Here is a 26,995-nt window from a genome sequence, read left to right as displayed (position 1 = left end):
CATAATATATTGGCAGAGAGTATAACAGTAGGTTAAAAGGCATAAGCAAAGAGGGCAGTTTTAAGATTTGAATAGGGTGTGTGTATATGTGGTAAAAAGTCACAATGTCTATATCAGAGAGAAATCTAGTTTGAAACCATGGTTAAAATATAGATGATTCAATGGATATTTGTCCATTAATGATCACTGCTGCCCCAAGTGCCATTGGTTACTAATGAGAAATTAGTGCTAAGGTTGGGGCACATTCCTACTGTTTCCTGGCCCAGGAGGAACCAAGGTCTCCCTCAAACTGTAGTTATTGCCAATATTCATTGTTGCCAATCAGAAAGCTTTTGCTAAAGGAAGCATATGGTTTGGACACAGTACATTGAAAAACCAAGTTGTAACTTAGCTCGAATTTTTCTTTCCGGTGACTAGCTCCAAAGTAGAAGCCCTTACTTTGCTATCTGGTAGAAAAAAATATACCAATTATTACCAGCAGTAAATCCAGTGAACCACAATAACAACCAGTCAGGAAAAACATGTATTTTCAAACACTAGAATGAATATTAGAAGAATAAATCAATGCTTTCGCACTAGATTTGTGAAGACCTCCAAAGACAAAATGCATATTCAAATTTCTTAAACTACGCATTTTTATGTAGTTTACAAGTATGTATGTTTGTGTATATGTGTGTTTCTTTGCCATGTGTTTGTACATGAATCCTGGGGCAAGAAAAGTATAAGTGATGTGTACAACATGCAAAATCACAGTGTAACTCACCAAATGTGGTTGGTTGGAAATAAATGTGGGCATTTTGGAAGACAAGTAAGTGTTTTTAGCTGTATTGTGTTGTAAGGAGGTCGCTTGTTGGCTCCCAGTTGCTCAACCCTGAGATAACCATACAGAAACTATATTATTTAAGTCGCTGCTTGGCACAATAGCTCTAGATTCTTCTTGGCTAACTTTTGTCTGTTAATTGAACCCATCTCCATTAATCTGTGTATCACCACGAGGTCGAGACCTACCAGCAAAGTTTCAGCACCTCTGTCTCTGGCGGTGCCTCCATGGCTTCTCTCTCACTCCTCCTTTCTTCTCCCAGCATTCACTCTAAGGAAAACTATAACTATAAATTTTTCAACTCCATTAAAGACTCCAGAAGGATATAATACATAAGTAAACAGGAGGTGGATTGTAAGCAACTTCCAAAACTCTTGAAATGACAGAGACATCTTGCTACCTGGACAGTTACCAAAATTCTTCTGTACCATTGGGGCATTCATCTTCAGCCTACAGGCCCATAGTATTCAGCAGACTTTTCAAAGAAGCAGAAAATTTCAAAGACAGTTCAGCCTATATTGATAGTTTGTCAGTCATTTTCTTCTGTGCCCCAAACAATGTCATCTCCTTAGACCTCTTTTCAGGTTCTTTCTACTTGGTCTACAAGCTGTGACTGGGGAGGACATTGTGCATAGGGCAGAACATAACACTATGTTATAGATAATATTCCAAAATGCCTTAGAGGATGTTTATGAGGAATGGAAGGCGAGGGTGGTAGATGGGAAGCAGAAGGGTACCAGAAGAGGAGGAAGAGGAAACTGAAGTTGGTATGTAAAATAAGTGCAAAATTTTTATTTAAATGAAAAAATAACCATAAAAATTATAAAAGCTCAACTGATACCGCAGACTTATTACTAACTAGCTTTTACAACTTAAACTAAGCTAGTCTGTCCAGCCTCTTCCTGACTTATCTATGGAATACTATTCAGCTACAAAGAAATCTTCTATCACAAAAGGTTTGATAGAAGGAACCAACTAGAAAACAAGTGTGTTAATGCAGACTCAAAAAGCAAACTCTCCCTTCTCCTCTTTCATTGAGTCTCCTAACTCCAAATCATCACATGTAAGAAGATAACCTGGAGTAACCACAGAACTCACATCTTGACTTCCTAATGAAAACATAATGGAAGGAAATCTTTTGCACAGAAATGGGCCAATAATAAAAATTCTCAATATTTGAATGAGCTCCATTTAAGCTGTTCATTTCTAGAGTTTTTGGAATTTCCAGAAAGTATTTAATTTATTTATGATATAAATTTCAAGTATATCAACAATTTCACAACATTACTATCATTTAAAATAACTGCTTTTTTATAATTTTGCAAAAATTTCTTTTGGTTCCATTTGATTCTTTTTAAAGCCCCAAGATAGTTATATGAGTTTCTGTCCTGTATCTGCACCACACAGAGTAAAACATCTTTGACAGAGAAGTGTTGTATTGGGCTTGGAGATGCAGAGGGTTGGAGTCTGTGGATCAAAGGCATGGCAGCAGCAACAACTGAGAACTCACATGAAAATCTAAAATCAGCCAGGCAGTGGTGGTGCACATAATTTAATGCCAGCACTCGGGTGGCAGAGGCAGGCAGATCTCTGTGAGTTTGAGGCCAGCCTGGTCTTCAAGAGCTAGTTCCAGGACAGACTCCAAAAGCTACAGAGAAATCCTGTCTTGAAAAACAAAAACAAAACAAAACAAAAAGAAAGAAAATGAAAAAAAACCACAGGAATTACTGCACATATTGCAAGTGGTTTTCATTTTATATATAGAAAATATTAGGAGTTAAATTCCATATTTACACATTTCATAATCTCTTTTGTTCCATTTTAATTTTTTATTTCTTAATTATATCATTACTCCTATAAATATTTCTTTTTTTACTCATTGGTATCTCTCTCTCTCTCTGCATGTGTGTATGTGTGTGTGTTTATTAAGAAGCCTATGTGATTGTTAGAAGACAGCTTCGGAAATTGATACACTATTTCCACCACATAAAATCAAGGGAAGCAATGCAGATAATCACATTTACTAGGAAGGATCATTACTAACTGATACATTTCATGTTCCTAGAACATTCTTTCATTACTCAAAACAGAAGGAAATTTATCAACATAGCATTACAGAGTTACTACTGATATTTGTTCTACACGCTACTTTTCACTGTGAGATCACAATGGACTTCAGCAGGGACTTAAAACACAGAAATTCTGGAACACACTACCAAAAAAAGGGACAAACACACTTAAGTTTTATTCATTCTAAACACTTTGAATACTTTTCCACATTTATTCTAAATATAAAGGTTCTCACCAGTGAAAAAAATTATTGAGTATGTAGGAAATGCAGTTGCTAAAAGATTTTTCACAAGGTCATACATATAAAGTCTGTCTCCAGAGTGAATTCTTTTTTCCCCCCAGAGTACATTCTTTAGAACATCATGGCAACAGAAACTCCTGAAGACTTGGAAAAAGACGTAAATGTATATATGCATTACAATTCTTTCCAGGGTAGATCTGTACATAAGTCCTACAGAAACTGGATGTGCTGAAGACTTTTCCACATTACAGACACTGTGTGAGATCTTTATGCTCGTTAAAATGACAAGAACAAAAAAATACTTTATATACCATGTTTATATACAAAAGGTTTCTGTCCAGTGGAATGGTTATACTCTTATACCAAGTGAATCTCCTAAAGACTTTCTGACAACGGTTACACCCATTAGGCTACTGACTAGTGTGAAGAGTTTCAGGTCTGTTATGATCACAAGAGCAGCTGAAGGCTTTTCCACAGTTCTTACGTGCATAACTCCTTACTTTCCAGTCAACTATTTTATGCCTGTTAAGATCAATAGAATGAACAGTTTCCACATCTTTTACACACCAAGAGTTCCTCTCCAGTATGATTGTTTTTCGTGCAAATCAGGACAAATTGAAGTGTTAAAAGGTTTCTGGTAATGTTTACATGCAAAAGCCATCTCTCCAATTTGAACCCTTTCATGCATGTTCAGCTGACTGGAGCAGGTAAATGCTTTCCCACAATGCGTCCATGCATAGCACTTCTCTTCAGTATGATCTTTTTCATGAACCTTACAATAGAAATTGGTGAGGGGTTTTACACAATACTTACACAAATAAGGCTTCTCTATAGTGTGACTTCATTCATGTATATTATGACTACTGAGGTCACTGAAGGCTTTTCCAAGATGTTTACATGCTCAAGACTTTGCCCCCATGTGAATCCTTTCATGACTGCTCAGGTGACTAGAACAAGAAAACACCTTTTCACACTGCTTAAATGGATACAACTTCAATGTGAACTCTTTCCATGAGTCTTACAGAAAGTGAAATTGGTGAAGGCTTTTTCACAATACCTATATGAATAAGGTTTCTCTGCAATGTGACTCCTTCTAAGTCTGTTATAACTACTGGGGCTGTTGAATGATTTTCCACAATGCTTACTTACATAAGGCCTTTTCTCCAGTATGAATTATTCCATGGATGTTCAGATGACTATGCCAGAAAAAGGTTTTTCCACAATGCTAGCATGTATAAGTCTTCTGCTTCCTGTAGTGTGGCTCCTTTTGTGTTTGTTACACCTACTGGGGTTGTTGAAGATTTGCCACAATGCTCATGCATAAGGTTTCTCTGCAGTGTGGCTCCTGTTATGTCTGCTACACCTACTGGGATGGTTGAAGGCTTTTCCACAGTGCTTACATGCATAATGTTTCTCTGTTGTGTGAGTTCTTTCAAGTTTGTTATGACTGCTGGCATTGCTGAAGGCTTTTCCACAATGCTTGCAGGCATAAGGTCTCTCTGCAGTGTGGCTTCTTTCATGGCTATCATGACTACTGGGATGGTTGAGGCCTTTCTACAATCCTTACATGTATAATGACTCTCTGCCATGTATACTCTTTCATGAATTTTACAAGTACTGGAACAAGCGAACAATTTTCCACAATACTTACACGGATAAGGTTTCACTCCAGTGTGGATTCTTTCATGAATGTTACAATATGCATAACTGGTGAAGTTTTTCCACAATGCTTGCAGGCATAAGGTTCTCTGCACTGTAGATCCTTTCATGTCTGTTACAACTACTGGGGTCATTGAAACCTTTTCTACAATACTTACATGCATAAGGCTTTTTTCCAGTGCGAATTATTTCATGGATATTCAGATCACTGGAAGAGAAAAAGGCTTTCCCACAATGCTTGCATATATAATGCCTCTCTGCCACGTGCATTCTTTCATGAAGGTTACAATACACAGAACTGCTGAAGTTTTTTCCGCAATGCTTTCAGGCATAAGGTTTCTTTGCAATGTAAATTCTTTCATGAATGTTTCAAGAAGAAGAACGGGTGAAGTTTTTTCCACAATGCTTGCAGGCATAAGGCTGCTGTCCAATGAACTGCTTTCATGACTGTTATAAACATTGAACTGGGTGAAGGATTTCCCCAAATGTATGGAAGCATATGGCTTCTCTACTTTGTGAGTTACTTTATATTTCTCAAAACATGTTACATATTTAAATATTTTGCCACATTGCCTATAAATGTACCTTTTCTCTTCAGTATGACTTTTTTCATGGTTGGTAAGGTCACTGGAATCAATGAAGGATTCTTCACAGACATTACATACAACTTGTTTCACTTCTTTATGGATTCCGTCATCATTCTGGCCATACGGGAATCTCATTTAAGACATTCTCATTGAGTTTATTTTCAGTAGGAGTTCTCTCCTGAGTCTGGTCAAAACAGAGACTCCTACAGGCTTCATTCATTACATTGTTGATTTTTACAGGGTTTCTCTTTAGGAGAAGTTTCAAGTACCTGAAGTGATTAAGAATAACTCATATCTTTCCAATGTTCCTGATGTATAACAGTTTTTGCCACAGCTCCCTTATACAGGGGTGGTTTCCCTCTATATTTTTTTCTCTTAGATACTCATGTAAGGATAAATGACCAATAATGTATCTTACATGCAATGGATTCTCAGGAACTCTTACTCTGGAATGCATTTCTTTATTGATCATACTGTCTGGAATAGGTTGCTGGTTTGTATCACACTCGGTATGACATTCATATCATTGGTCTTTCACAATCCCCTGATATCTGCAAAAAATAAAAAAAAATTAAAAAAAAGAGAGAGGAAAGCAATACTGTAACCACGAGGAATATTGGAGGCTGGCCTGTATATAACACAACTATATTATCTTAGAGGGAATAGAATAATGGTACCAATGTCAAGAACATTATGTATGACATGGAAAGACCCAGCCATGTATAAAGAAGTAGAGGACTGCCTTTATTTTTCTCAGAATTCTTAAGGAGCTGTATCATGAGCTTTGTGGTTAATAACAATTCTCAGTCTTTAAGAAAACCAGATTTAATGACTAGGATTTATGTGATACACTTGATATGATACTCTTGATATGAAGGATTTCTTGCATTTTTTCCCTATCACAAATGTTTCTGGCAAGGGTGTTGCATAAAAACATAACTCAGATACAGTGTTATATAACTAAGAGGCATAAAAGGAGTAAACAGGGAGGAAAAAATCCTGGTCTTTGTAGAAAAAAAATAACAAGCATATGAAGTGGTGAACCACTGTGGCATGTTAGCATTCTAAATACTCAGCCAGTGTGGGTTAGTTAGTCATTAACTAGACCCATCTATGGTCATAGGATAGGGTCTTTCAATTGAAAAATGACTCAATCAGATTGGCCTGGAAACAAGCCTGTGAAACCATTTTCAAATTCCTGATTAAGGAGGGCTTACTGTGTTGGGTAGTGTGCCCATGGGTAGTGATCATGTTCTGTGTATGAAATGTATGTGCTAATTAGTTTTGATGTACTTGACACAAACTAGAACCCACATTTGGGAAGAAACAACTAGACAGCAGAAAATGGCTATATCAGACTGACATTTAGACATGTCTCTGATAGCTTTGTCTTGATCACTGTATGAGCTGGAGTGACCCAGTTCACTATGGGTGGTATCCCCCTAGAGATGTGGGCTAAGGCTGAGTAAGGCAGGTAGCTGATTTAGGGATGAAGAACACTTCAGTAAACAGGATTTCTCCTTCACTTCTGCTTCAGTGCCTGCTTCCAGATTCCTGATTCCTGTCATGCTTCAGTCCTTCCCCTGGCTTTCCTTTATGAAGGGATTGTGACAAGGTAGTATAAAATTGTCCTCTACCACAGAGTTGGGATTTTTGTCACAGCAAAAGAAAGCAAAAAAAAAAAAAAACCCACAGTATGATGCTCAAAGCCTCATAAGTATAAACAGAAAGTAAAACCTTTTGCATATGAAGGGATGTTTTGTGTAATAATCCACTGGACTCCAAAGCTACAGAGAAACCCTCTCTCGAAAAACTGGAAAAAAAAAAAGTATCCACTGGAAACCCTTTTTTTGGGCTCAGTCTCACTTGACATATTTGTGATAGTAATAGATTACACACATGAAATACACAAATACTGAATGTCACAATTCAAGGCTCCATTACAGGAATTTGTGTAGATTCATTTTTCACTTAGGTATATTTGGAGCACTTGGCAGGTTCTTAGATGTCCCTTAAGTCCCAAATGTATAATATAAATTATTATTTTATTGAATATAATTTACCCCATATTCCTGCTGAGACCTTTAGAGTCCTCTTCAATATTTTCTTCTAGTGTTTTGCCTAGAATAAAATCCAGAGATATATTATGACACATTCATATTCAACATAAAAATTATTGCAACCTAGTTCTTATGATAAGGGTATGCACACTAAATAACCACATTTTCACATCAAGAATTCAATGCTAACATAACACGCATAAGCAGGAGACAATTGTTCACTGACTGAATAAGCAATGGGAGCATGTAATGCTTTTACCTATGGAGATCAGGTTCAAAAATGTTTCCTTCATCACATCTCTGTAGAGCTTCTTTTGACTAGAATCCAACACAGCCCACTCTTCTGAGGTGAAGTTCACTGCCACATCCTCAATATTTAATGGATCCTAAGAGTACATATATTAATTAGACTGGTTGATTTTCACTGATGGACTGAAAGGATACATAATCATCTTACATATATGTTTCTGAAGAAACTTCTAAATTATTATATAAATAGGATTTATTGAAGAATATCCATGGGATGCTATCTTGATTTCTTGATGTCCCACTGTCTCATTTACTAATTTTTAGTGTGTCACTCACTAGCAGCTTCACACGTCTGAATTTTATGAACTGGACTCTTCAGTTGTGACATGAAATAAACTGCTTCTGCCTTAAGTCACTTTTCTCAGAATAATCTGTGAGAGTCGGAGGAAAAGCCTGATATAAAGTATAGCAAGGCAGGATGTCCAAGCAGAGACAGAGAAGGAAAGAAGGAAGAGTCTCCTGAAGGAGAAAGAAGTCAAAAGTTTTCAGGTAAGTCACAGCCTTGTGGTGATATATAGATTAATAAAAATGGGTTAACTTAAGATGTAGAGTTAGTTACTAAGACTGACCTAATAAGCCAAAAAGCACATAACTAATATTAAGCCTCAGAGTGATTTATTTCATAAGCAGTTGTAGAAGCTAGTGAGTGGGACCCAGTGGGTGAAGACAAACTGGTTCAGGAGGACCAGAGGAATGGAGAATATTTATAGCTACATAATGGTGCCCATTTTTTGGAAACATACATCTACATGAAGCCAAAGAAAGCTTTAAAAAAGGGCTTCTAGACCCACAAAAAACAGGAGTCAAATTGGAGCTTCCTGGTAGCCACATTTTTTTTCAGAGAGCTTCTGTATGCTGGTGGCTAAAGAGACACTGTTCCTTTAATGCATGGCATCCTGGATCATGCTGGTGTCAGGAAAGGCTCTGGCTCTTTCGGGAGGTCCTAGTATGGAACATTTATGGGGTTTGTGAGAAGCTTGCAGCAAGTGCTTGCTGGAGCTGTGGTGGTGAACACGGTTTGCAGAGCTAGTGGTAAATGTACCTCCACCATATTGAAAGGCTGAGAGAGGCAGAGTCAGCATCTACGGCCTCAGTAACCATACTGCTTACCATTTTAAAAAACTAAACAAAACAAAACACTCATTGTCAGAAAAGCATTTCAGATACAAAATAGGACAGAATCAGACATAAAAGACCTTTAAATGAGCAACAGTGTGCTTTAAAAAGGTGCATAGGCTTGGGAGAGAGAGGAAAAATGAGTATAGATAGGTATAAAAAGAAAGTTGAAAAAAATCTTTAAAGGGACAGTAAAAATTATGTAAAACAAATAAGTCACATATAAATGGAAAATACAAAGAGAACCTGGATTGTGCACATTACTGTGTTTTCTTTGAATTCTTTACTGCAGAGAGATATTTGATTCTAGGGAATGCTAAGCTAAACCAACATACATATATTGAAGGTATCTTTACTTCAAAATTTGAGTTTAAGAATATGTTACTTTGGAAAAGAGGTTCTGCTTTTGTTTCCACAGATGATGAGAACCTGTAAATTCTTTACACACAAATGTGTTTTGATAGAACAGAACATCCCAAAAGATCTCCTTGAACCTTAAAAATACTTCATCCAACAAACAACAGGAAACAATTTGGAGAAAACAATACACAAATTCCCAAAATGATTCTTTATAAATGTTTGCTTTTATTTAAAGTGAGTTGATTAGAAGTGGTTAACAGTCACAGTCAATCTCTTTCTTTAAAAGGGGGTGGAGTGGGATATGATATTAGAAATAAATGATTTATATTGGTATGAACTTGGGTTTATTGATACAAATTTAAGGTCAATTTTGTTATATGTATATTTCTACTATTGCTTAAATTATTAGATATATACAGCTCATTTAAAAATGCAATGCATAATTAAAAATTAAGCTTAATAGTCATTTATAGTTGTGGAACCCTCACCCCTTATTCTCAAAGAGGTGAGAAGAAATTTCCTAGCAGAGTGTTTTCCCAGGAAGATAGTGCCCTTCCCCTCTCCCACCTGGCAGATTCTGAACACAAGGTCACTTAGCTCAGCCCAGCCAGCCACCTGGTACAGGCTGATAAAGATGGCCTAACTTAGGAACAGTGGCCTTGCTCTAAGAACAGGAAAAAAAGCTGACTTAACAGAATTGGAGGGAGCAAAAATTCTTGCTTTCATCTGTGCCAAAACAGCTTCAAAGATTCTCTTTGTAGTTATGCCTTTAAAAGCTTATCCCACAGAGGAGATACAACTCCTCTCTACCTCGTTGTAATGAGGATGGAGATGAGTTCCAAACATGTTTGTGTTATGCTGATTAAACCTTGCTTATTACAGTCTAGGCCTCTCTGGTGGTCTCTCTCTGGGGGTCGTAATCTGGGCACAACAATAATATTCAAACTTGCAATCATGTAAATTATGTTTCCTAGATATATAGAGATATATTTCAGTTAGATAATCTTCAACACTTCAAAGTCCTACAGAATATGGTATTTAAAGGGTTTTAAGAACTTAGACTTTTCTCCACATTGAGACATGTCTGCTCTGGCAGCACCAATTCCTTCAGAGAGGTTGATGGGCACTGAAGAGACTGGGTACAGAATTTGCCTTCAATGTGACAAGGCTCTAGCCATTTGAGCAAGAAACTGCTCTAGTCTGCACTGTTTGATGGCATGCTGTGTAAACTGGACACACAGAACTCACAGAAAAATGACAGCTGAACTTGCCTAAAGAAAGTGAGACAGTCCTTCAGGGTTTCTGCTTCATGAAAGAGTCTGCCAGACATTCTGCAGAACACAGAAGAAAGGGACTGACAAACTGCCAATATAGGCAAAACAGTCATTCTGATTTCCTGCTTCATGAAAAAGTCTGCCAGATACTATGGGCCTGTAGGCTGAAGATGGATGCCCCAAACACTAAAGAAGAACTTTAGGTGACTGTCCAGGTAGCGAGATGTCTCTGTCAAATCCGGAGTTTTGGAACTTGCTTACAGTGCACTTCCTGCTTACTTAGGTAATATTATATACTTCTGGGGTCTTTGATAAAGTTGAAGACAGATAGTTATAGCTTTCCTTAGTTATGATAAAAGATAAATTAGATATAAAACTTCAAGCAAACGAAAAATATTCTAACTGTAATTCTTGCTTGATACCTGTTTTGTTATATGTAATTTACTATGTTAAAGTTGAAACGTTTCTTTTTATTTTAACAGAAAAGGGCAGACGGTGTGGAATTCCCCTCTGTATGCTGTGAATATGTTTTATTACCATTGGTTAATAAAGTGGCTACTTTGGCCTATGGTAGGGCAGAATATAGAAAGGCAGGAAATCCAAGAAGAAATAGAGGAGGAAAGAAGGTGAAGTCAGGGAGAAACGATGTAGCTGCTAAAGGACTAAGAAGCCAGAATTTTACTGGTAAGCCACAGCATTGTGGAGATACTTAGCTTAATTGAAACAGGTTAACTCAAGAAATAAAAGCCATTGTCCAAACATCATAGCAAAAGAAATACAGTTTGTCTCTAAAACTAAAGCAATATCTGTCCCTGAACAACTGAACATGAAACTAATGAACCCCTGAACAGAAAACCAACCAATCCTTGATCACTAAATGCAGCCAATTTGAGCTTAAGGTACTTCAAATCTGACCAATTCCCATCCTGAAAATCTTTTCCATGGAAAACCTCCAGCCCTGGGAAGCCCTATATAAAACACTCTGTGCCTGATCATTTGGCAGCTGCCCTTCTCCACCTTGATAGAAGCAGCCAGTCTCTGGATTCTGCCCTCCAAAATAAATCCCTGAAAGAGTTTTGGGTGAAAATCTTCCTCGCCTGAGTGGAGCAGAGTCTCTCCTGAGAAACTCAATAGGGGAGTAGTGCAGAGAAGCAACAGACACCTCTGCTGAGAAACTCCGTTAGGGTGGTAGAGCAGAAGTAACAACTTTTTGCAGGGGCCAGTGCAGATTGCTACAAGTCTGTGGGGGTTGCCCCTTTAGCAGAGTGAAGCAAAAGAAATAACAACTGGAGCCATACCTGAGAAGAACCAGACACCTCTACTGAGATACTCCCCAGTAGGGTGGAGCACAGAAGCAATGGCCATCTCCGCTGGGACACTTCCTTAGGGGAGTGGAGCAGAGCTTAGCTGCAATGGCTCTCTCTTGGAGAGGTGTAGAATTGGCATATCTGGCAAGGAGACTATCACCCACCCGGTCCATGGGGTATTGCTGTTACAGACCTGACCATGCTGTTTTTGGAAGGACCATGATAGTGCTTACAACTTTCAACTGGAAAAGCCAGAGAGTGCTCAAAGTTTAACGATCGGTTTTGGCAGATTGGAATGTAAGAATGGCAAAAGCAATGGAAACAATGAAAGCCTGGCCTTGTCAAGTTTCTGAAGGATGTCTGAGAGTGACCTACCTGGCTGCAACTTATGCCATACCCTTGATCACCATGGCTGATGTGGATGGCGAAGGAGTGTCCCCTTCCACCCTCACAGCTCCAAGTGAATCGATCCCTCTTGCAGCTGTGTGTTTTGTAAAGGAGGAGATCCTTCCCTGAGTAGAGGAACAGCAGCTGTGCTCCTAAGTAAACTCCTAAAGGGATGTTTAAGAGTGCCCCAAAGACTCATTTACAGTGGTTCAAGCAAAAGTTTATATTAAGAATCTATATGGTTCTTTGTTGCAAGTTAGGTTGGTTCCATAAATAACCAGACCAGCTCAAGAATAACAGTTATATTTCAATGGTTGAAAAGGGGAAACTCACGCTATAAGAGTGAGAGGTCCGACATCCTAATTGTCCAGCGGGCACCGTGCAGAGAAAGCGCACCTGGTTCCTCCCAGTTTTTCTACCTGGGTCCCAGGAAGCCACACCCTAACTAGATGTGATTGGTTGACAGAGTTTCCCCATCAGTTCTTAGCAACTATGTCCTAGATCCCAGGGCTAGAAATCAAAGTCGACTTCACTGACAACAGGAGCGGCAGGAGGACACCAGGACACTCCTTGGCTGGAGATGGCTGAGTCTCTCACTCACTCTACAGCTGTCCACTATTCCTGAACTTGGGAATGCTCTGGAGTGTAGTTCTTCTATCCAGAGTCGCTCCATTGGAAATAAGCAGCTTTCCCTCTCTTAGTCCTTGGAACCCTGCAGCAGAGCCTGCTCCAGTGTTGAGGGGACTAGAGAGGTGAGTGAGTGGCCACATGGAGGTATAGCCGGAAGTGCCACTCTCTGGGACCTTTTCAAGGGGACAGAATTCAGTCCCCCCACCCACTTCCCTAAGCTTTTCTGGCCATCCAGCCGAGTGTGTTCCTGCAACTGGACTTTCTTTATTCCATCCCTACCCTGCCCCCAAACCCGCCTTTTCACTTGTGAGATCCTTGAAATCCTGCAACACACAGCCTGTTCCAGTGCTGAGGGGACCTAAGAAAGGGCAGGCCAAGAAAAACTCCCAGTCAGCCACAGCAAAGATTGGACCAAGATGCCAAGACTCTGCTGGCCTCATTTGAAGGAAGAGATGGGTAGGCACCAATGCAAGAATTTCTCCAACATCCTGAAAACCAGCATGGTAACACAAGAATTCAGTGAACACGCAACATGAAGACTTGAACATCCTAACCCAGAAGAAGTAGAAGGAAATGACTTTAACTGTAACCTTATGAAAATGATGGAGACCTTTAAACAGGAAGCGAAAACGTCCCTTAAAGAAATGGAAGAGAAGACAAACAAAAAGTTAGAAGAAATTAATAAATCCCTAAAAGATACCCAAGAAAACCAAGAAAAAAAACCAATCAAACAGGTAAAGGAAACAGTTCAAGACTTGAAGAACGAAATAGAGGTAATAAAACACAAACCAAGGAAAAGATGGATATGGAAAATCTGGGTAAACAAACAGAAACTACAGAGACAAGTATAACCAACAGAATACAAGGGATAGAAGAAAGAATCTCAGGCGCTGAGGATACAATAGAGGAAATAAACTAATTGATCAAAGAAAACATTAAATCCAACAAGTTCTTAACACAAAACATTCAGGAAATCTGGGACACCATGAAAAGACCAAACCTAAGAATAATAGGGGTAGAAGAAAAAAAAAGAACTCCAGCTCAAAGGCACAGAAAATATATTTAACAAAATTATAGAAGAAAACTTTCCCAAACTAAAGAAGAATATCCTTATGAAAGTACAAGAAGCTTACAGAACATTTAAATAGACTGGATCAAAAAAAAAATCCCCTCGCCATATAATAATCAAAACACAAAACATACAGAATAAAGAAGGAATATTAAGAGCTGCAAAGGAAAAAGGTCAAGTAACGTATGAAGGTAAACCTATCAAAATTACACCTGACTTCTCAATGGAAACCATGAAAGCTGCATACACTAAGAGACCATGGATGCAAGCCCAGATTACTATACCCCGCAAAGTTTTCTTTCACCATCGATGGAGAAAACAAGATATTCCATGACAAAAACAGATTTAAACGATATGTACCCACAAACCCAGCCTTACAGAAAGTACTAGAAGGAAAACCTCAACCAAAAGAAGCTAAAAACACCCACAATAACAGAGATATCTGATAACCCTCCACCAACACAACTCAAAGAAAGGAAACAAACAAACATTACCACCAAAAAAATAACCAGAGTAAACTACTACTGGTCATTAATATCGCTTGATATCAATGGACTCAATTCACATATAAAAAGGCACAGGTTAAGAGAATGGATATGAAAACAGGATCCAACATTCTACTGTTTACAAGAAACACACCTCAACCTCAAAGACAGACGCTACCTCAGACTAAAGGGTTGGGAAAAGGTTTTTCCAATCAATTGGACCTAAGAAACAAGTGGGTGTGGCTATCTTAATATCTAACAAAATTGATTTCAAACTAAAATCAATCAGAAGAGATGGAGAAGGACACTTTATACTCATAACAGGAACAATTCATCAAGATGAAGTCTCAATCCTGAATATCTATGCCCCTAATATAAAAGCACCCACATATGTAAAAGAAACATTACTAAAATTCAAATCACACATCAAACCCTACATACTAACAGTAGGAGATTTCAACACTCCTTTCTTGCCAATGGATAGGTCAACCAGACAGAAACTTCACAGAGAAATAAAAGAACTAACAGATGTCAAATGGACTTAACAGACATCTATAGAACATTCCACCCAAACAGAAAAGAATATACCTTCTTCTCAGCACCTCATGGAACCTTCTCTAAAATTGATCACACACTCTGTACCAAAGTAAACCTCAACAAATAAAAAAAAAAATGGAGTAACCTCCTGTGTCTTATCAGATCACCATGGAGTAAAGTTAGAATTTAAGAACAATACTACTCACAGAAAGCCTACAAACGCCTGGAAACTGAACTGTCAACTGCTGCACCACCCCTGGGTCAGGGAAGAAATAAAGAAAGAAATTAAAGTCTTCCTGGAATTTAATAAAAATGAAGAAACAACATATCCAAACCTTTGGGACACTATGAAAGCAGTGCTAAGAGGAAAGTTCGTAGCACTAAGTGGCCACATAAAGAAAATGGAGGAAGCTCACATTAGAGACTTAACAGCACACCTGAAAGCTCTAGAAAAAAAAAAAGCAGATTCACCCAGGAGAAGTAGAAGACTGGAAATGATAAAATTGAGGGCTGAAATCAACAAAATAGAAATACAGAAAACAATCCAAAAAAAAAAAATCAATGAAACAAAGAGCTGGTTCTTTGAGAAAAATCAACAAGATTGACAAACCATTATCCAAACTAATCAAAAGGCAGAGAGAGAACACCCAAATTACCAAAATCAGAAATGAAAAGAGGGACATTACATCAGACACTGAGGAAATTCAGAGAATCATTAGGTCTTACTACAAAAGCCTGTACTCCACAAAATTGGAAAATGTAAAAGAAATGGACAATTTTTTTTAGACACCATATACCAAAATTAAATCAAGACCAAGTGAGCAATTTAAATAAACCTATACGTCACGAGGAAATAAAAGCTGTGATCAAAAACCTCCCAACCAAAAAAAGCCCAGGACCAGATGGTTTTAGTGCAGAATTCTACCAGAACTTCCAAGAAGAGCTAACACCTATATTCCTCAACGTGTTCCACATAATAGAAACAGAAGAGTCATTGCCAAACTCTTTTTATGAAGCTACAGTTACCATAGTACCAAAGCCACACAAAGACTCAACCAAGAAAGAGAATTACAGACCAATCTCACTCATGAAAATCGATGCAAAAATTCTCAATTAAATACTGACAAACCAAATCCAAAAGCACATCAAAAAAATCATCCAATATGATCAAGTAGGCTTCATCCCAGAGATGCAGAGCTGGTTCAACATACGAAAATCTATCAATGTAATCCATCATATAAACAAACTGAAAGGAAAAAACCCGTATGATCATTCCATTAGATGTCAAAAAAACATTTGACAAAATTTAACACCCCCTTATGCTAAAGGTATTAGAGAGATTAGGGATACCAAGGATCGTATCTAAATATACTAAAAGCAATATACAGCCAGCCGACAGCTAACATCAAATTAAATGGACAGAAATCAAAGTGAGGCCACCAAAAGCAGGATAAGACAAGGCTGTTCACGCTCTCCATATCTCTTCAACGTAAGACAAGATCGCCAGGCAAAAGTTCGGAGCATGGAGGTAGGGAGGGTAGAGGGAAGGGGGATAGGGGAGAGAGGGGAGAGAATGGGAGGGTTGGGGAAAGCTTGGGGGAGTGGAATGGTTGAGATGGAGGAAGGAAGGATATGGGAGCAGGGAAGGAGTTATATTAATTGAGGGAGCCATTTTAGGGTTGGCAAGAGGCTTGGCTCTGGAGGGGTTCCCAGGAGTCCACGGGGATAACCCCAGCTAGGACCCTGGGCAGTGGAAGTGCCTGAGCTGGCCTTGTCCCGTAGTTAGACTGATGACCATCTTGAACATCATTATAGAACCTTTCTCCTGCAATGGATGGAGAGAGAAACAGAGACCCACATCTGAGCACTGGACTGAGCTCCCAAGGTCCAGCTGAAGAGCAGAAGGAGGGAGAATATGAGCAAGGAAGTCAGGACCACTAAGGGTTGGTTCACCCACTAAGGCAGTGTGCCTGAGCTAATGGGAGCTCACCAATTCCAGCTAGACTGGGAATGAACGAGTATGGGAGCTAACTGGACCCTCTGAATGTGGTTGACAATTGGGGTAGACTGAGAAGCCAATGATAATGGCACTGGGATTTGCCTACTGCATGTACTGGCTTTTTGGGATCCTATTCTATTTGGATGCATATCCTCCTCAGCCTGGATGTAGGAGGGAGGCCCTTGGACTACTCACAGGGCAGGGTGCTTTGTCCTCTCTTCGGATTTAAGGGGGGTCGGGGGAAGGGTGGGGGGGGGAGCGGAAGGGAAGTGGGAGGAGGGGAGGAAGTGGAAATTATGGTTGGTATTATTCATAAAGCAACAAAAGAAAATGAGAGAAAAAAAGAGTCTTAGAACAGGGCATGGAACTGACAGGGATATCCTGGCCCCCCAATATCAGCGTAGATCAGGTCGTAAGGACTCTAGAGCCAGCAATTCCAGAGGTACAGGCTGGAGCCTTCGGGTGCAGTGTAATGTGTGAGCGACCCACCATCCCCGCCGCACAGAGTCAGGTGGCCCTCAAGGACCTGGAGTCATACTGCTCCGATCTGGAAGACTTTAGGGACTTCCACGAAGCCCAGATCTAGAGGCCCGGGCCTGCTTGGAGTCCCCAGATCTCCGGGAATGCCATATGAGCGAGAAGAGTCTCACAAATTTGAGGACCCTCCCAAAAGTACCCACAGCGAGAAGCCAGCAGGGGAGCCGCTGAGGTGGTCCAAATCCCCCAAATCGTTAAGAATGCCCCGCAGGGATGACCGCGGGTGGTCCGGAAGTAGGGGAATATGGTGGCCTCCCTGAGTATCCAGAGGAGTCCGAGCAGGGCAGGGAGCAGGATGTCACTTACGCTGCTGTTCTCGCCTGTCCAGTGCACCATTGCCTGGTTGTGTGTAGCGTCCCCCTTGAGCATGAACGAAGTGCTGATGAGCGAGACCTGCACGCGCGAGGCAGAACTGGCCGCCGGCGCCGGCAGCGCCCTGCGCCCCTGGCCCGGAACTAGGACGCCATCTGCGCTGGGGCCAGAAGCAAGAACCGGACCATGACCCAGAGCGCTGGGCTCGGATCCTCGTGTCTGAGGATCCTCGAGATCGCCGAATTTCGAGCGTCCCGCGTACAGCAACTGGGTGACCTGCACGCTGGGACCCAGGCTTCCGGGCTCGGGAGAGAGCCCTGCCGCCCCGCTGGCAGCCACCAGCATTAGCAGCAGCAGCGGCAGTGGCAGTGGCAGCGGCCACAAGCGCGGCCAGCGCGGCGGCGGCGGAGCATGGGAGCTCGGGGCCGGCACGGAGAGGCCAGGACGTTTCGGGCCCCCTGGTGTTTCCCGGTGCGCCATGGTCGCGGGTAAGCGGCGGCGGTGCGGTGTGGGTGACACCACGGCCTAGAGAGCGGGAGGGCGTTGGGAGCTGGAGCAAGAGCACACAGAAAGGAACCAGGAGGAATGCAGCGCGGGAGGAGGGGACTCAAAGCCGCCACGCAGCCAATGGAACACCGCCACCTGACGGCTGCGCGCGAGCCACCACAGCTTTGGGCCGCGCCAGACCAGGATGTCCTGAGCACAGTCACACCTCCAAGACCCCTTTTCGTCCCTCACAGTGACTCCCAAGCTCACCCTAGAGCCTCCTCTTCCTCCCTCTTTCCATTCCCCCCGCCTTTCTCGGGAGGTTACAGAGCCACTACATTTGGCCAGCCAGAGTTCCAGGCACTAGGGCACAACGGGATTCAACAAAGGAAGAGAGGCCACACCCACGTAGCCTGGTTAGAGGCCAAACAACTCCAGAGCTCCCCCTCAGCAAAAGTGGTGAGAGCGCCTCCTCTGGGCGCTTTTGGAGAAGTTCAGGGGGATGCCTGAGAGTCATGAAAACCAGAGATGCTCCAAGCCAGTTAAGGACTGTGCAGGAGTCTTGGGGTGTCACCCCAAGACAACGCAGTATCTCAGACACAGGCTTTATCTCCCACCCCCAGTAGAAGCCCTTGAACAGGAGACTACACCTGTGTAGGGGTATCCAGGCGAGAAGGACAGAGAAGAGAGAGGTCCCAGCCAGAGGGTCAGACAACCACAGAATGCATGGAAACTAGATCCAGAGTCCACTATGTTCAGTCAAAGTCACTTGGCCGCTTTCATTCCTTGTTTATGAAAGCAGCCAACATTACCAGACCCTCTGCCATCCAATTCAGCTTGTGAGAGCATAAAGCAGGAGCCCTTCAAACAAGGCCAGGAGAGCAGGTGAGCCTTGCCTCCTCTCTTCTCCAGCTCAGTTCAAGGTCATACCACACTGACTGCTGGGTTTCTTCACTCCAGAGAACCAAGATGAGTGGAGAACAAAGTTCCCAGCAAACTCTGAACTTGCTACCAAGGTTAATGCTCCAGTGACCTCTCCAGGAGTTCCTGCCCAGCAGAGACCAGTTTGTCAGGCCTGCCCTGGGTCCTGGACTGAGCAGGACTGGAGCCCCTGCCACGTGTCCAAGAAGGCCTTCTCCTATGGAATGTGCCCAGGCTATACCCTGATGTCAACTTCCAACCTGAAATTTTCAGGAGCTGGCATTCAAAGCCAAGCAAGAAAGGAGAGTTGACAGCTGAGGTAGCATTTGGTCTTGGAAAGAAAACCTGGTGAAGCCTGTCAGTGTGGGGATGAAAGGGGTGGAGAAGAATGGGAAACTAGGAGGAAGTGCGGCTGACTCCCATGGGGCCTTTTCCAGCTGAGGGAAGGGGGCTGCAAGTCACAACTGTAAGCCACCATTTCTGTGGTCTCCTCCAACTTTGACTAAGTTTGGCTTTATTGTATTTTAATTTTTTTGGAAAGCTTCTAAGTAATAAGAGAAAGCCTCAGACTATTACAGATGATTAAACACCTTTAAAAAGTCCTGTTTTTCCTATTATGACACGAGTTTAGAATGTACAGAGTAATCTGAAGGCAGTGTCTTTGTGGAAAAGGCAGGTGGGGAGTACTAAGTAGCCCTGAATAGCTTTGAATTGTCAGAAGAAGCAGCTTCCTCAAGTGTATTGTCAGTAAGGGTTTAAAGAAGAACTTCCTTAAAGTGTTTCATTAGATAATGCAGAGAAGGCAGAGTGAAAACAGTTCATCACTGAGAGACTTTATTAATAAAAGGGATAAATTGTCCAATGGGAGCATAGCCATAGGCTGCTACCCATGTTGCCTCTTTAGGCTTTGTGGTTCAAAGGGAAGCCATGTCAAGTCCAAGTTTGTGTGGCTGTGTTCAGAGGGCAACAGGCTTCTTTGTTGGGACAGCTAGAATAATCAGAAGCACAGAATGGTGAACGTACCTTGGCTTCTGGATTCCTGAGTAGGAGCACTGGAATACAAGCTGCTTTGGGGATATGCAGAGGCCCCAACTGAAGGTTCCCCTGGTGTTATTTGGTCCAGTAGAGGAGCTACACTGATGTTCTCCTCCTTTGAATTTTGAGACAGCGTTTCTTTGTGTGGTCATAGTTCTCCCATAATTAGCTCTGTACTCTAGAGTGATTTCAAAGTCAGGGATCTTCCAGTTTGTCTCCAAGTGCTGGGATTAAATGTGTGGACAACAGTGTCCTGCTAGGGGTGACCTTCTTAAGACCTAAATGATTTCTTTTCAAATTTTTGACTGACATGATCAAAGTGTCAAAGTTTTCAGATAAAGCCCAATACCATAAGAATACTCTATACTCCAAGTGTTACCGAACAATGTGCCTAAATGTCATTGGAATTAATAATATCATAAATTGACATTATAGTTATCTACAAACAGATTACAAGAACAATAAAGAATACACATTCTTCTGAGAAGGGTAGTTCATCTTTCTTGAAAGTTGACCATATATTAGGGCCCAAAATAGGTGTGAACAAATAAAGAAACACAGAAATAACGTTCATCCTATTTGACCACAATGGAGTACAGGTGAGTATCTTCAGCAGTAGGCAGGAGAATGTACACAGACTCAGGGAAACTAAGCACCACACTTCTGAATGACTCTTGAGAAAGAAAACATTCAAAGGTCATTGAGAAATCCCACAATCTGCATTTCAGTAAACAACATAGCATCATATTGCTGGGCCCTAACACCTTCCTCGGGGGACTGGGTGGAAAGACACAGTGTCAAGGTATCAGATGCTGAGAAACAGGTAGAAGGCATGCAACAGACTCGTTTATTTAACAACTGGGAAAAACTTACATACTCTTCCAGCACCCAGGTGTTCGGATCCATTGACAGTCGTCATCACTTGATCATCGTTCATTGACTAGGCACAATCAGTACCTCTGATCACCAGGCAGACTCCTTTTAGCATGCTAGGCCTTAACTTCCTACATATACACCCATTTTATTTATTACTTGGGTGCTCTCACGAACCTGAGTTCAGCAACTGGACTGTGCCTGTCTTAGGTCGACCTGCCAAACAAGCTCTTACTTGTCATTGACTACTATCCCTTGAAGAGCATTCATTACTGGAGAGATTCCAAGTTTGGGGGACTAGACAGTAGCGTTTTTGAATTACAACTAACCAGGCATAAATAATGTACTGTGGAGGACTACAAGAAGAAAGGCTAAGAGCTGTTAATACTGTTAATACTAGCAAAGTCACCTTAGTTATTGTCTGCTGATGTTGAATCTGCTGCATGAGACATTTAAAGACATTAAGGATTAACAATACCACCCCACCAGTTAAGGCATATGTGACCATCCATGAGTGATCCAATAGCCCTTCTATATTATGCCAAACCTTTTCAAAAATGAGTAGTTGAAGTATATAACCTCTCCCATTAATAAACCAATGAGAGCAAGAATGAGGAATACATACATTATCCATCTTGGGTTATTCCCTCCTTAGTGGAAGTACGCTGATTCATGCCTGGGTTTACTTCTCTTAGCTGGAACCCATATTGGCTTTGTGGCCATCTGAGGAAAAACACAAGCATTCCCTTCTCCCATGGCTTAGCAGGGAGCTGGCATCTGCCATTAGAGGGATATAGGATCTCTCCATCTGAACAGGGACATCGGTATGATCCTTCACAGGGATACACAGTTAGCTAGCCTGAGCCACTTGCCATCAAAACTGAGAAAGTTCATAGGGAAAAGCACCACTGTTAAAGCCAGACGAGGATATTTCCTAGCCTCTGGTGAGAGAGTCCTGGGGAACAGCTTCTTAAGAGCTCTGTTGGTCCTCTCCACAATGACTTATCCATGTGGGTTGCAGGTGATGCCAGTTGTATGGGAAAACTTCCAAGAGCCCAGAAAGTCATTGAATTATTGAAAGGCATAGGCAGGGCCATCATGGACCTCAAGGTTATCAAAGAAAACTCTATCATCAGTAGTTAGGACAGCACCTATATTCTCCAGGATGTCTCTGCCCCAGAGGTTTCTAGGTACCACAGAAATAATAGGGTGAATGGCTTCCTTGTTGCCATCAAGGTCTCTCCAATGGATGGAATTGGTGGAAACTTTTGAATCTTGATGGCTTCATACTCCACTAAACGGAGGCACTGGTCTAAATTTCCAATGGGGGAAGTGGAGTACTTCCATTTGTTTATATGGTGACATCACACTCATGTTCACCAAGCCTGTAAGAGCTTATTCAAAAAAAATAGACAGTTAACATTGGGTATCATGGAAAAATGAGCAATGACCAATTGATTTTTAGATTACCAGAGCCTCCTCTTACTGGTGTAGCTGAGGAGTGCCCGGCCTAAAATTTAAAGGGGCAGGTACTCCACCAGACTGTGATGTACAATCCTTTCTGCAATGAGATCCATTATTGCACCTAGTGCATCATGTGCTAGGTTTTGCCCTGAGACGGTCATGCAATAGATGGCATGGTTTGCTGCACCCCCAACAAAATCTATATACTTGAGGTGCCTTGGATGTATTGTGGACACACTGCATGTCTGCAAGGAAGGCATCCAGGGAAGTGGTATGGACAGCCATAGGCCCACTACTGGGGTCAAGATCTCTTGTGGCCAATACCCACTTGTGAAAGTCCTATTGCAGACCACTGTGACCACATTATGGGCTGGATATTCCCAAACCATGACTGATGGATGGGATGAAAAAAGTTCCTCATCCATAGTAAATCTGTAGTTGAATTATCCATTGAGTGAGAAGGACTAAACGGCACAGCCCACCAAAGTCCCTACATAGAATCCCCTGGACTCAGAATTACCAACCCACCAGCCATGCAAAATCTGTGTAGCACAGGTTTGCTGGCAAGACCTCACCCAAGAGTTCTGGAGAAAACATGGGGTGAGCAGTAATTGGAGAGAATTAAGACTGAGGGTGAGGAGACACAACCTTTATTCATTGATTCTATCACTGTAAAGACAGAAAGAATAAAAATCCTGCATCTTCCTCTCTTCAAAAGGCAAAAGGAAAGAATGACAGAAAGCTGTACAAATTTGTCTTCTTACACCACAGCTACCATAATTAATGGGTTGTATCAACTTCAAACAACTGAAATTTGGTTACTTATAAAATAGTCGCACAGTATCTTTGGAGATTATGCCCTGTGGTAGAGTTCTCTGAAATTACTATGGGATTTAGCTTGCTTCTGGTTGCTGTGATAAATGTCATACTCAAAAGTAACACAGTCTAAGAAATGGTTCATTTGGCTTACACTTCCATGTCACATTTCAACACTAGAAAAGCCAAGGCAGGAAGATAAGCAGAAACAATGGAAGAAGCTGAGTAGAGGTCTCCTGTTGATGGGATCATGATTAGATGACTTTCTTACTTAGTGCAGGACAATCTGCACAGGGATGGTGCTGCCCACTGTGTACCAGCCCCCCATCAATCAAAAGAGCCCCTCATGGACATAGCCACAGGTTCCTCTGATCAATACAGGCCTAAAATGAAGTTCCCTTCTCCAAGATGATGCAAGATTTCCTCAGGTTGGCAATAAAAATCTACCAGTACACTCTGACTCAAAACCCATTCACTTCCTGAAGTCTACGTTTCAAATACAGAGTTTGCAACCATTTACTTTTGACACCCTAAAGACAACTAGTTATAAAAACACTTTCTACAGCTAACAAGTTCACTACTTATTTCCACCAGGGTTTCATTGTCAGAGACTGAACTAAAGTACATGTCTCCTGTGAGTGACAATCGGTTGTCCTGTGATGTCCACATACATGCTATGGGACACATGTGCATAAATTACATTGACATGCATTCTCATCCTCTTGCCCTCGTCCTCCCCTTCCTTCACCTCCCACAACATGAAAGCAAAAAAGTGAATTATCCCTACAGTTGGCTGTAATAGCCAGAGTCTCTTGGTCATTTCCTCTCCACATGTTCACTTGCCTTTGCTGTGGACCGGGCAGCACAAAGGATATCAATAGAATTAGAGCTATGCAGCAGGGTGGTGGTGGTGCACACCTTTATTCCCAGCACTCGGGAGACAGAGGCAGGCGGATCTCTGTGAGTTCAAGGCCAGGCAGGTCAACAAGAGCTAGTTCCAGGCCAGGCTCTAAAACTACAACGAAACCTTGTTTCGAAAAACCAAAAAAGAACTAGAGAAATAGGACTTTCTAACAGAAAGAAGACATAGAAATTAGGCTGCCACTCTTTTTAAATAGTAATATTGATAATATTAATATATTATTAGTAGTAGTGTTATTATTATTCTCTGTGTGTTTGATTCTCTGAAGGTAGAGATACATGACTGAGAGATACCAACATGGATGGTGGGAAATGAACTTGGGTTATCGGTAAGAACATAATAAGAGCTCTTAATTGCTGAACTAGTTTTCCAGCTCCACACTCATGTTCTTGGTAAGTTCATCCTTCTACGGTGTCCTCATGAACTTACTTCCCAAGACACAAAGTTCTTAGACATCCTGAGAATTATCATTGCACCATGACTGTGAATAGACATTGCTGCTATAGTTGCAATCTAAAGGTTGAAGCACAGGGCATCTTCAAGGCCAGCCTTAGCTAAAAAGATTCTCAATAACCAAAATATTTCAAAATGAAAATTATTATCAATATAGAAGATATTTAAGGACATACCCACATAGAAAATGGGAATTGTGCCAGGCCGTGGTAGCGCACACCTTTAATCCCTGCACTCAAGAGGCAGAGGCAGGTGGATCTCAGTGAGTTTTAGGCCAGCATGGTCTACAAGAGCTAGTTCCAGGACAGGTTCCAAAACCACAGAGAAACCCTGTCTCGAAAAACCAGAGAGAGAGAGAGAGAGAGAAAAAAAAGGGAATTGAGAGCAAAAGAAAACATGGTAACTGATTAATTTTTCTAGAGATTGAATGAATTGATAACACACTACATCAGATACATGTACTCATTGTTATTCCTTTGCGGTGCCTTTAAGGACTAACCAGGCCCACTCCCACCCACTTCTGACCTCCTGGTCACCATCTTAGCCTCTCTTCTGTCTGTCTCTTGGTGTGTATACATGTGTCTTTGTCTCTCTCTATGTTTGTCTTTATGTCTCTCTGTTTTCCTCTTCTTTAAGTAATAAATGTCTCCCTCTTCTCTAAGTAATAAATGTTTAGCTTTATATATAGCCTTATGTCCATTTACTCTGCCGTCCACCGCATCCATCCGCCTGACTCTGCCGCTCGCCCAGGGACCCTGTACTGTTCTGGCGGCAGCCTCTGCCTGGCTCGCAGGCCACTTGGGGCATCCCAACCTATCTTCTTTTTAAAGAACAAAATTGGTGCCCTGTGACTTGGATATCCTGAACCAGGCTCTTTTTCCACTCCCACCACTGACTTCCTGGACTGCTTCAATGGTGAGTCGCTCCTCGTTCTGCTACAGAAGGTTGCTTTCCTTTACCGGAATTGTGTTTGGACGACCCCAGGGGTTGGTCTGCCTGCGTTAGCACTGCATTCCCGCGCTGTGCATTCATCTGGGGACCGGGTCCTCAGTTTCTTTATCTTTTTTTATTTTCACTTCTTTTCTTTCCTTTTTCTCTCCTCTCATCGTAACCGCCGTTACAGAGCGGCCCCGGCCTCTGGTTTCTGAGTAATCCAGCTAGGCCCATAACACCCCACCCGTGGATCAAGTACGCTTGTTCACGTGGTCCTGGGCGCTCGTTGCGTGGGTTTTCACGATTCAGACTCTGGGATAGTAATCGTCCATGGCAGGCAGCCGCTGGCTTTTCCATCCCAACCGTGACATGGTACAGTTTTTTTTCGGTTCCAGACTTTTGCTCCCCTCTGCGGCTTATGGTTCGGCATGGCAGCTCAACAACAGCTCAAAAACTAACTTTTCCCTTCCAACACGTGGCCGCCGCCATGTTCATTGGGGTCAGGTGACTTTATCGCTAGATTCACTGAGAGCCAGATCACGCGACCAAGCTCTCTCATTCTTATGTATGTCCTGCCTTTCCTCTCCCCCTCCTTGGGGGTTAACTCTGATTACAGGTGTTTTGCATACTGACATGCTTTTTGATAGGGCCCATCAAAAACATGCACTTTGCCTAATTCCTGTTCAATCTCTCTGTATATAATGATTGTTCATTTCATCTTGTTTCAGACTACAAAATCATAAGTCTCATATTTTAAACTGGTATGTACTTTTAAGCTGTTTTCTACCATTGTCAGTTCTGCCACTAATCTTATATTACAAACAGTTTTTTTCTTTCTTTCTGTCGTTTTACAAATGTGGATCTTACCTGTTAAGAGTCAGTACAGTCAAACTCAGACCCAACCTTCCAGACAGATTCTATACTGCAGCTGTAACTTATAATCAGCCCTCAACTGCTCAGAGATCTGGAGAATGCAATATTTAAATGTTTAATTATTTAAAAACCTTTTCATAACAAAAAGAGACTGGTTGGCTCCTAGCAAGCACTCTGTTTTGTCCCGCGCTTCCGTCTCGCCTGCAAGAACCACACGGAACACAGGATTCTTCTGCAGAAAAGCTTTATGTCTCTTGGGAGCTAGAGCATAAGCCACATGGCGGAGACCCAGATATGATGGAACCCATCCCTTATATAGGAAACAGACCCTGCTTCGGACGTGTCACTCTTGGATTGGTCAATTGTCCATAATCCCAGGTGAATGCCTCGGGAGTAGGCGGGGACTCAGTGGGAAATTACCGAGCACATGTGCGTTCACCTGGTGGTGAAGCTGGATGTC

At 41.7% G+C, this 26,995-nt stretch overlaps 1 protein-coding gene across 1 annotated transcript; it reads right to left on the bottom strand.

Moving 5' to 3' along the window:
* Positions 1-3,041: 3,041 nt before the first annotated feature.
* LOC125404123 (VPS10 domain-containing receptor SorCS2-like) lies at positions 3,042-18,379 on the bottom strand. Its single transcript, XM_087907217.1, has 4 exons — positions 17,754-18,379; positions 7,697-7,823; positions 7,441-7,498; positions 3,042-5,928 (listed from the first exon to the last, which is right to left on the bottom strand). The coding sequence occupies exons 1-4, from the start codon at positions 18,237-18,239 to the stop codon at positions 5,901-5,903; spliced, it is 699 nt and encodes a 232-aa protein (XP_087763343.1). The 5' UTR covers positions 18,240-18,379; the 3' UTR covers positions 3,042-5,900.
* Positions 18,380-26,995: the final 8,616 nt, after the last annotated feature.

The sequence above is a fragment of the Myodes glareolus genome, chromosome 6 (genome assembly GCF_982192425.1).
Source record: "Myodes glareolus chromosome 6, mMyoGla1.1, whole genome shotgun sequence".
Taxonomy (NCBI): Eukaryota; Metazoa; Chordata; class Mammalia; order Rodentia; family Cricetidae; genus Myodes; species Myodes glareolus.
Note: the sequence above shows the minus strand (reverse complement) of the source record. Positions and strands in the feature narration are given on the sequence as shown.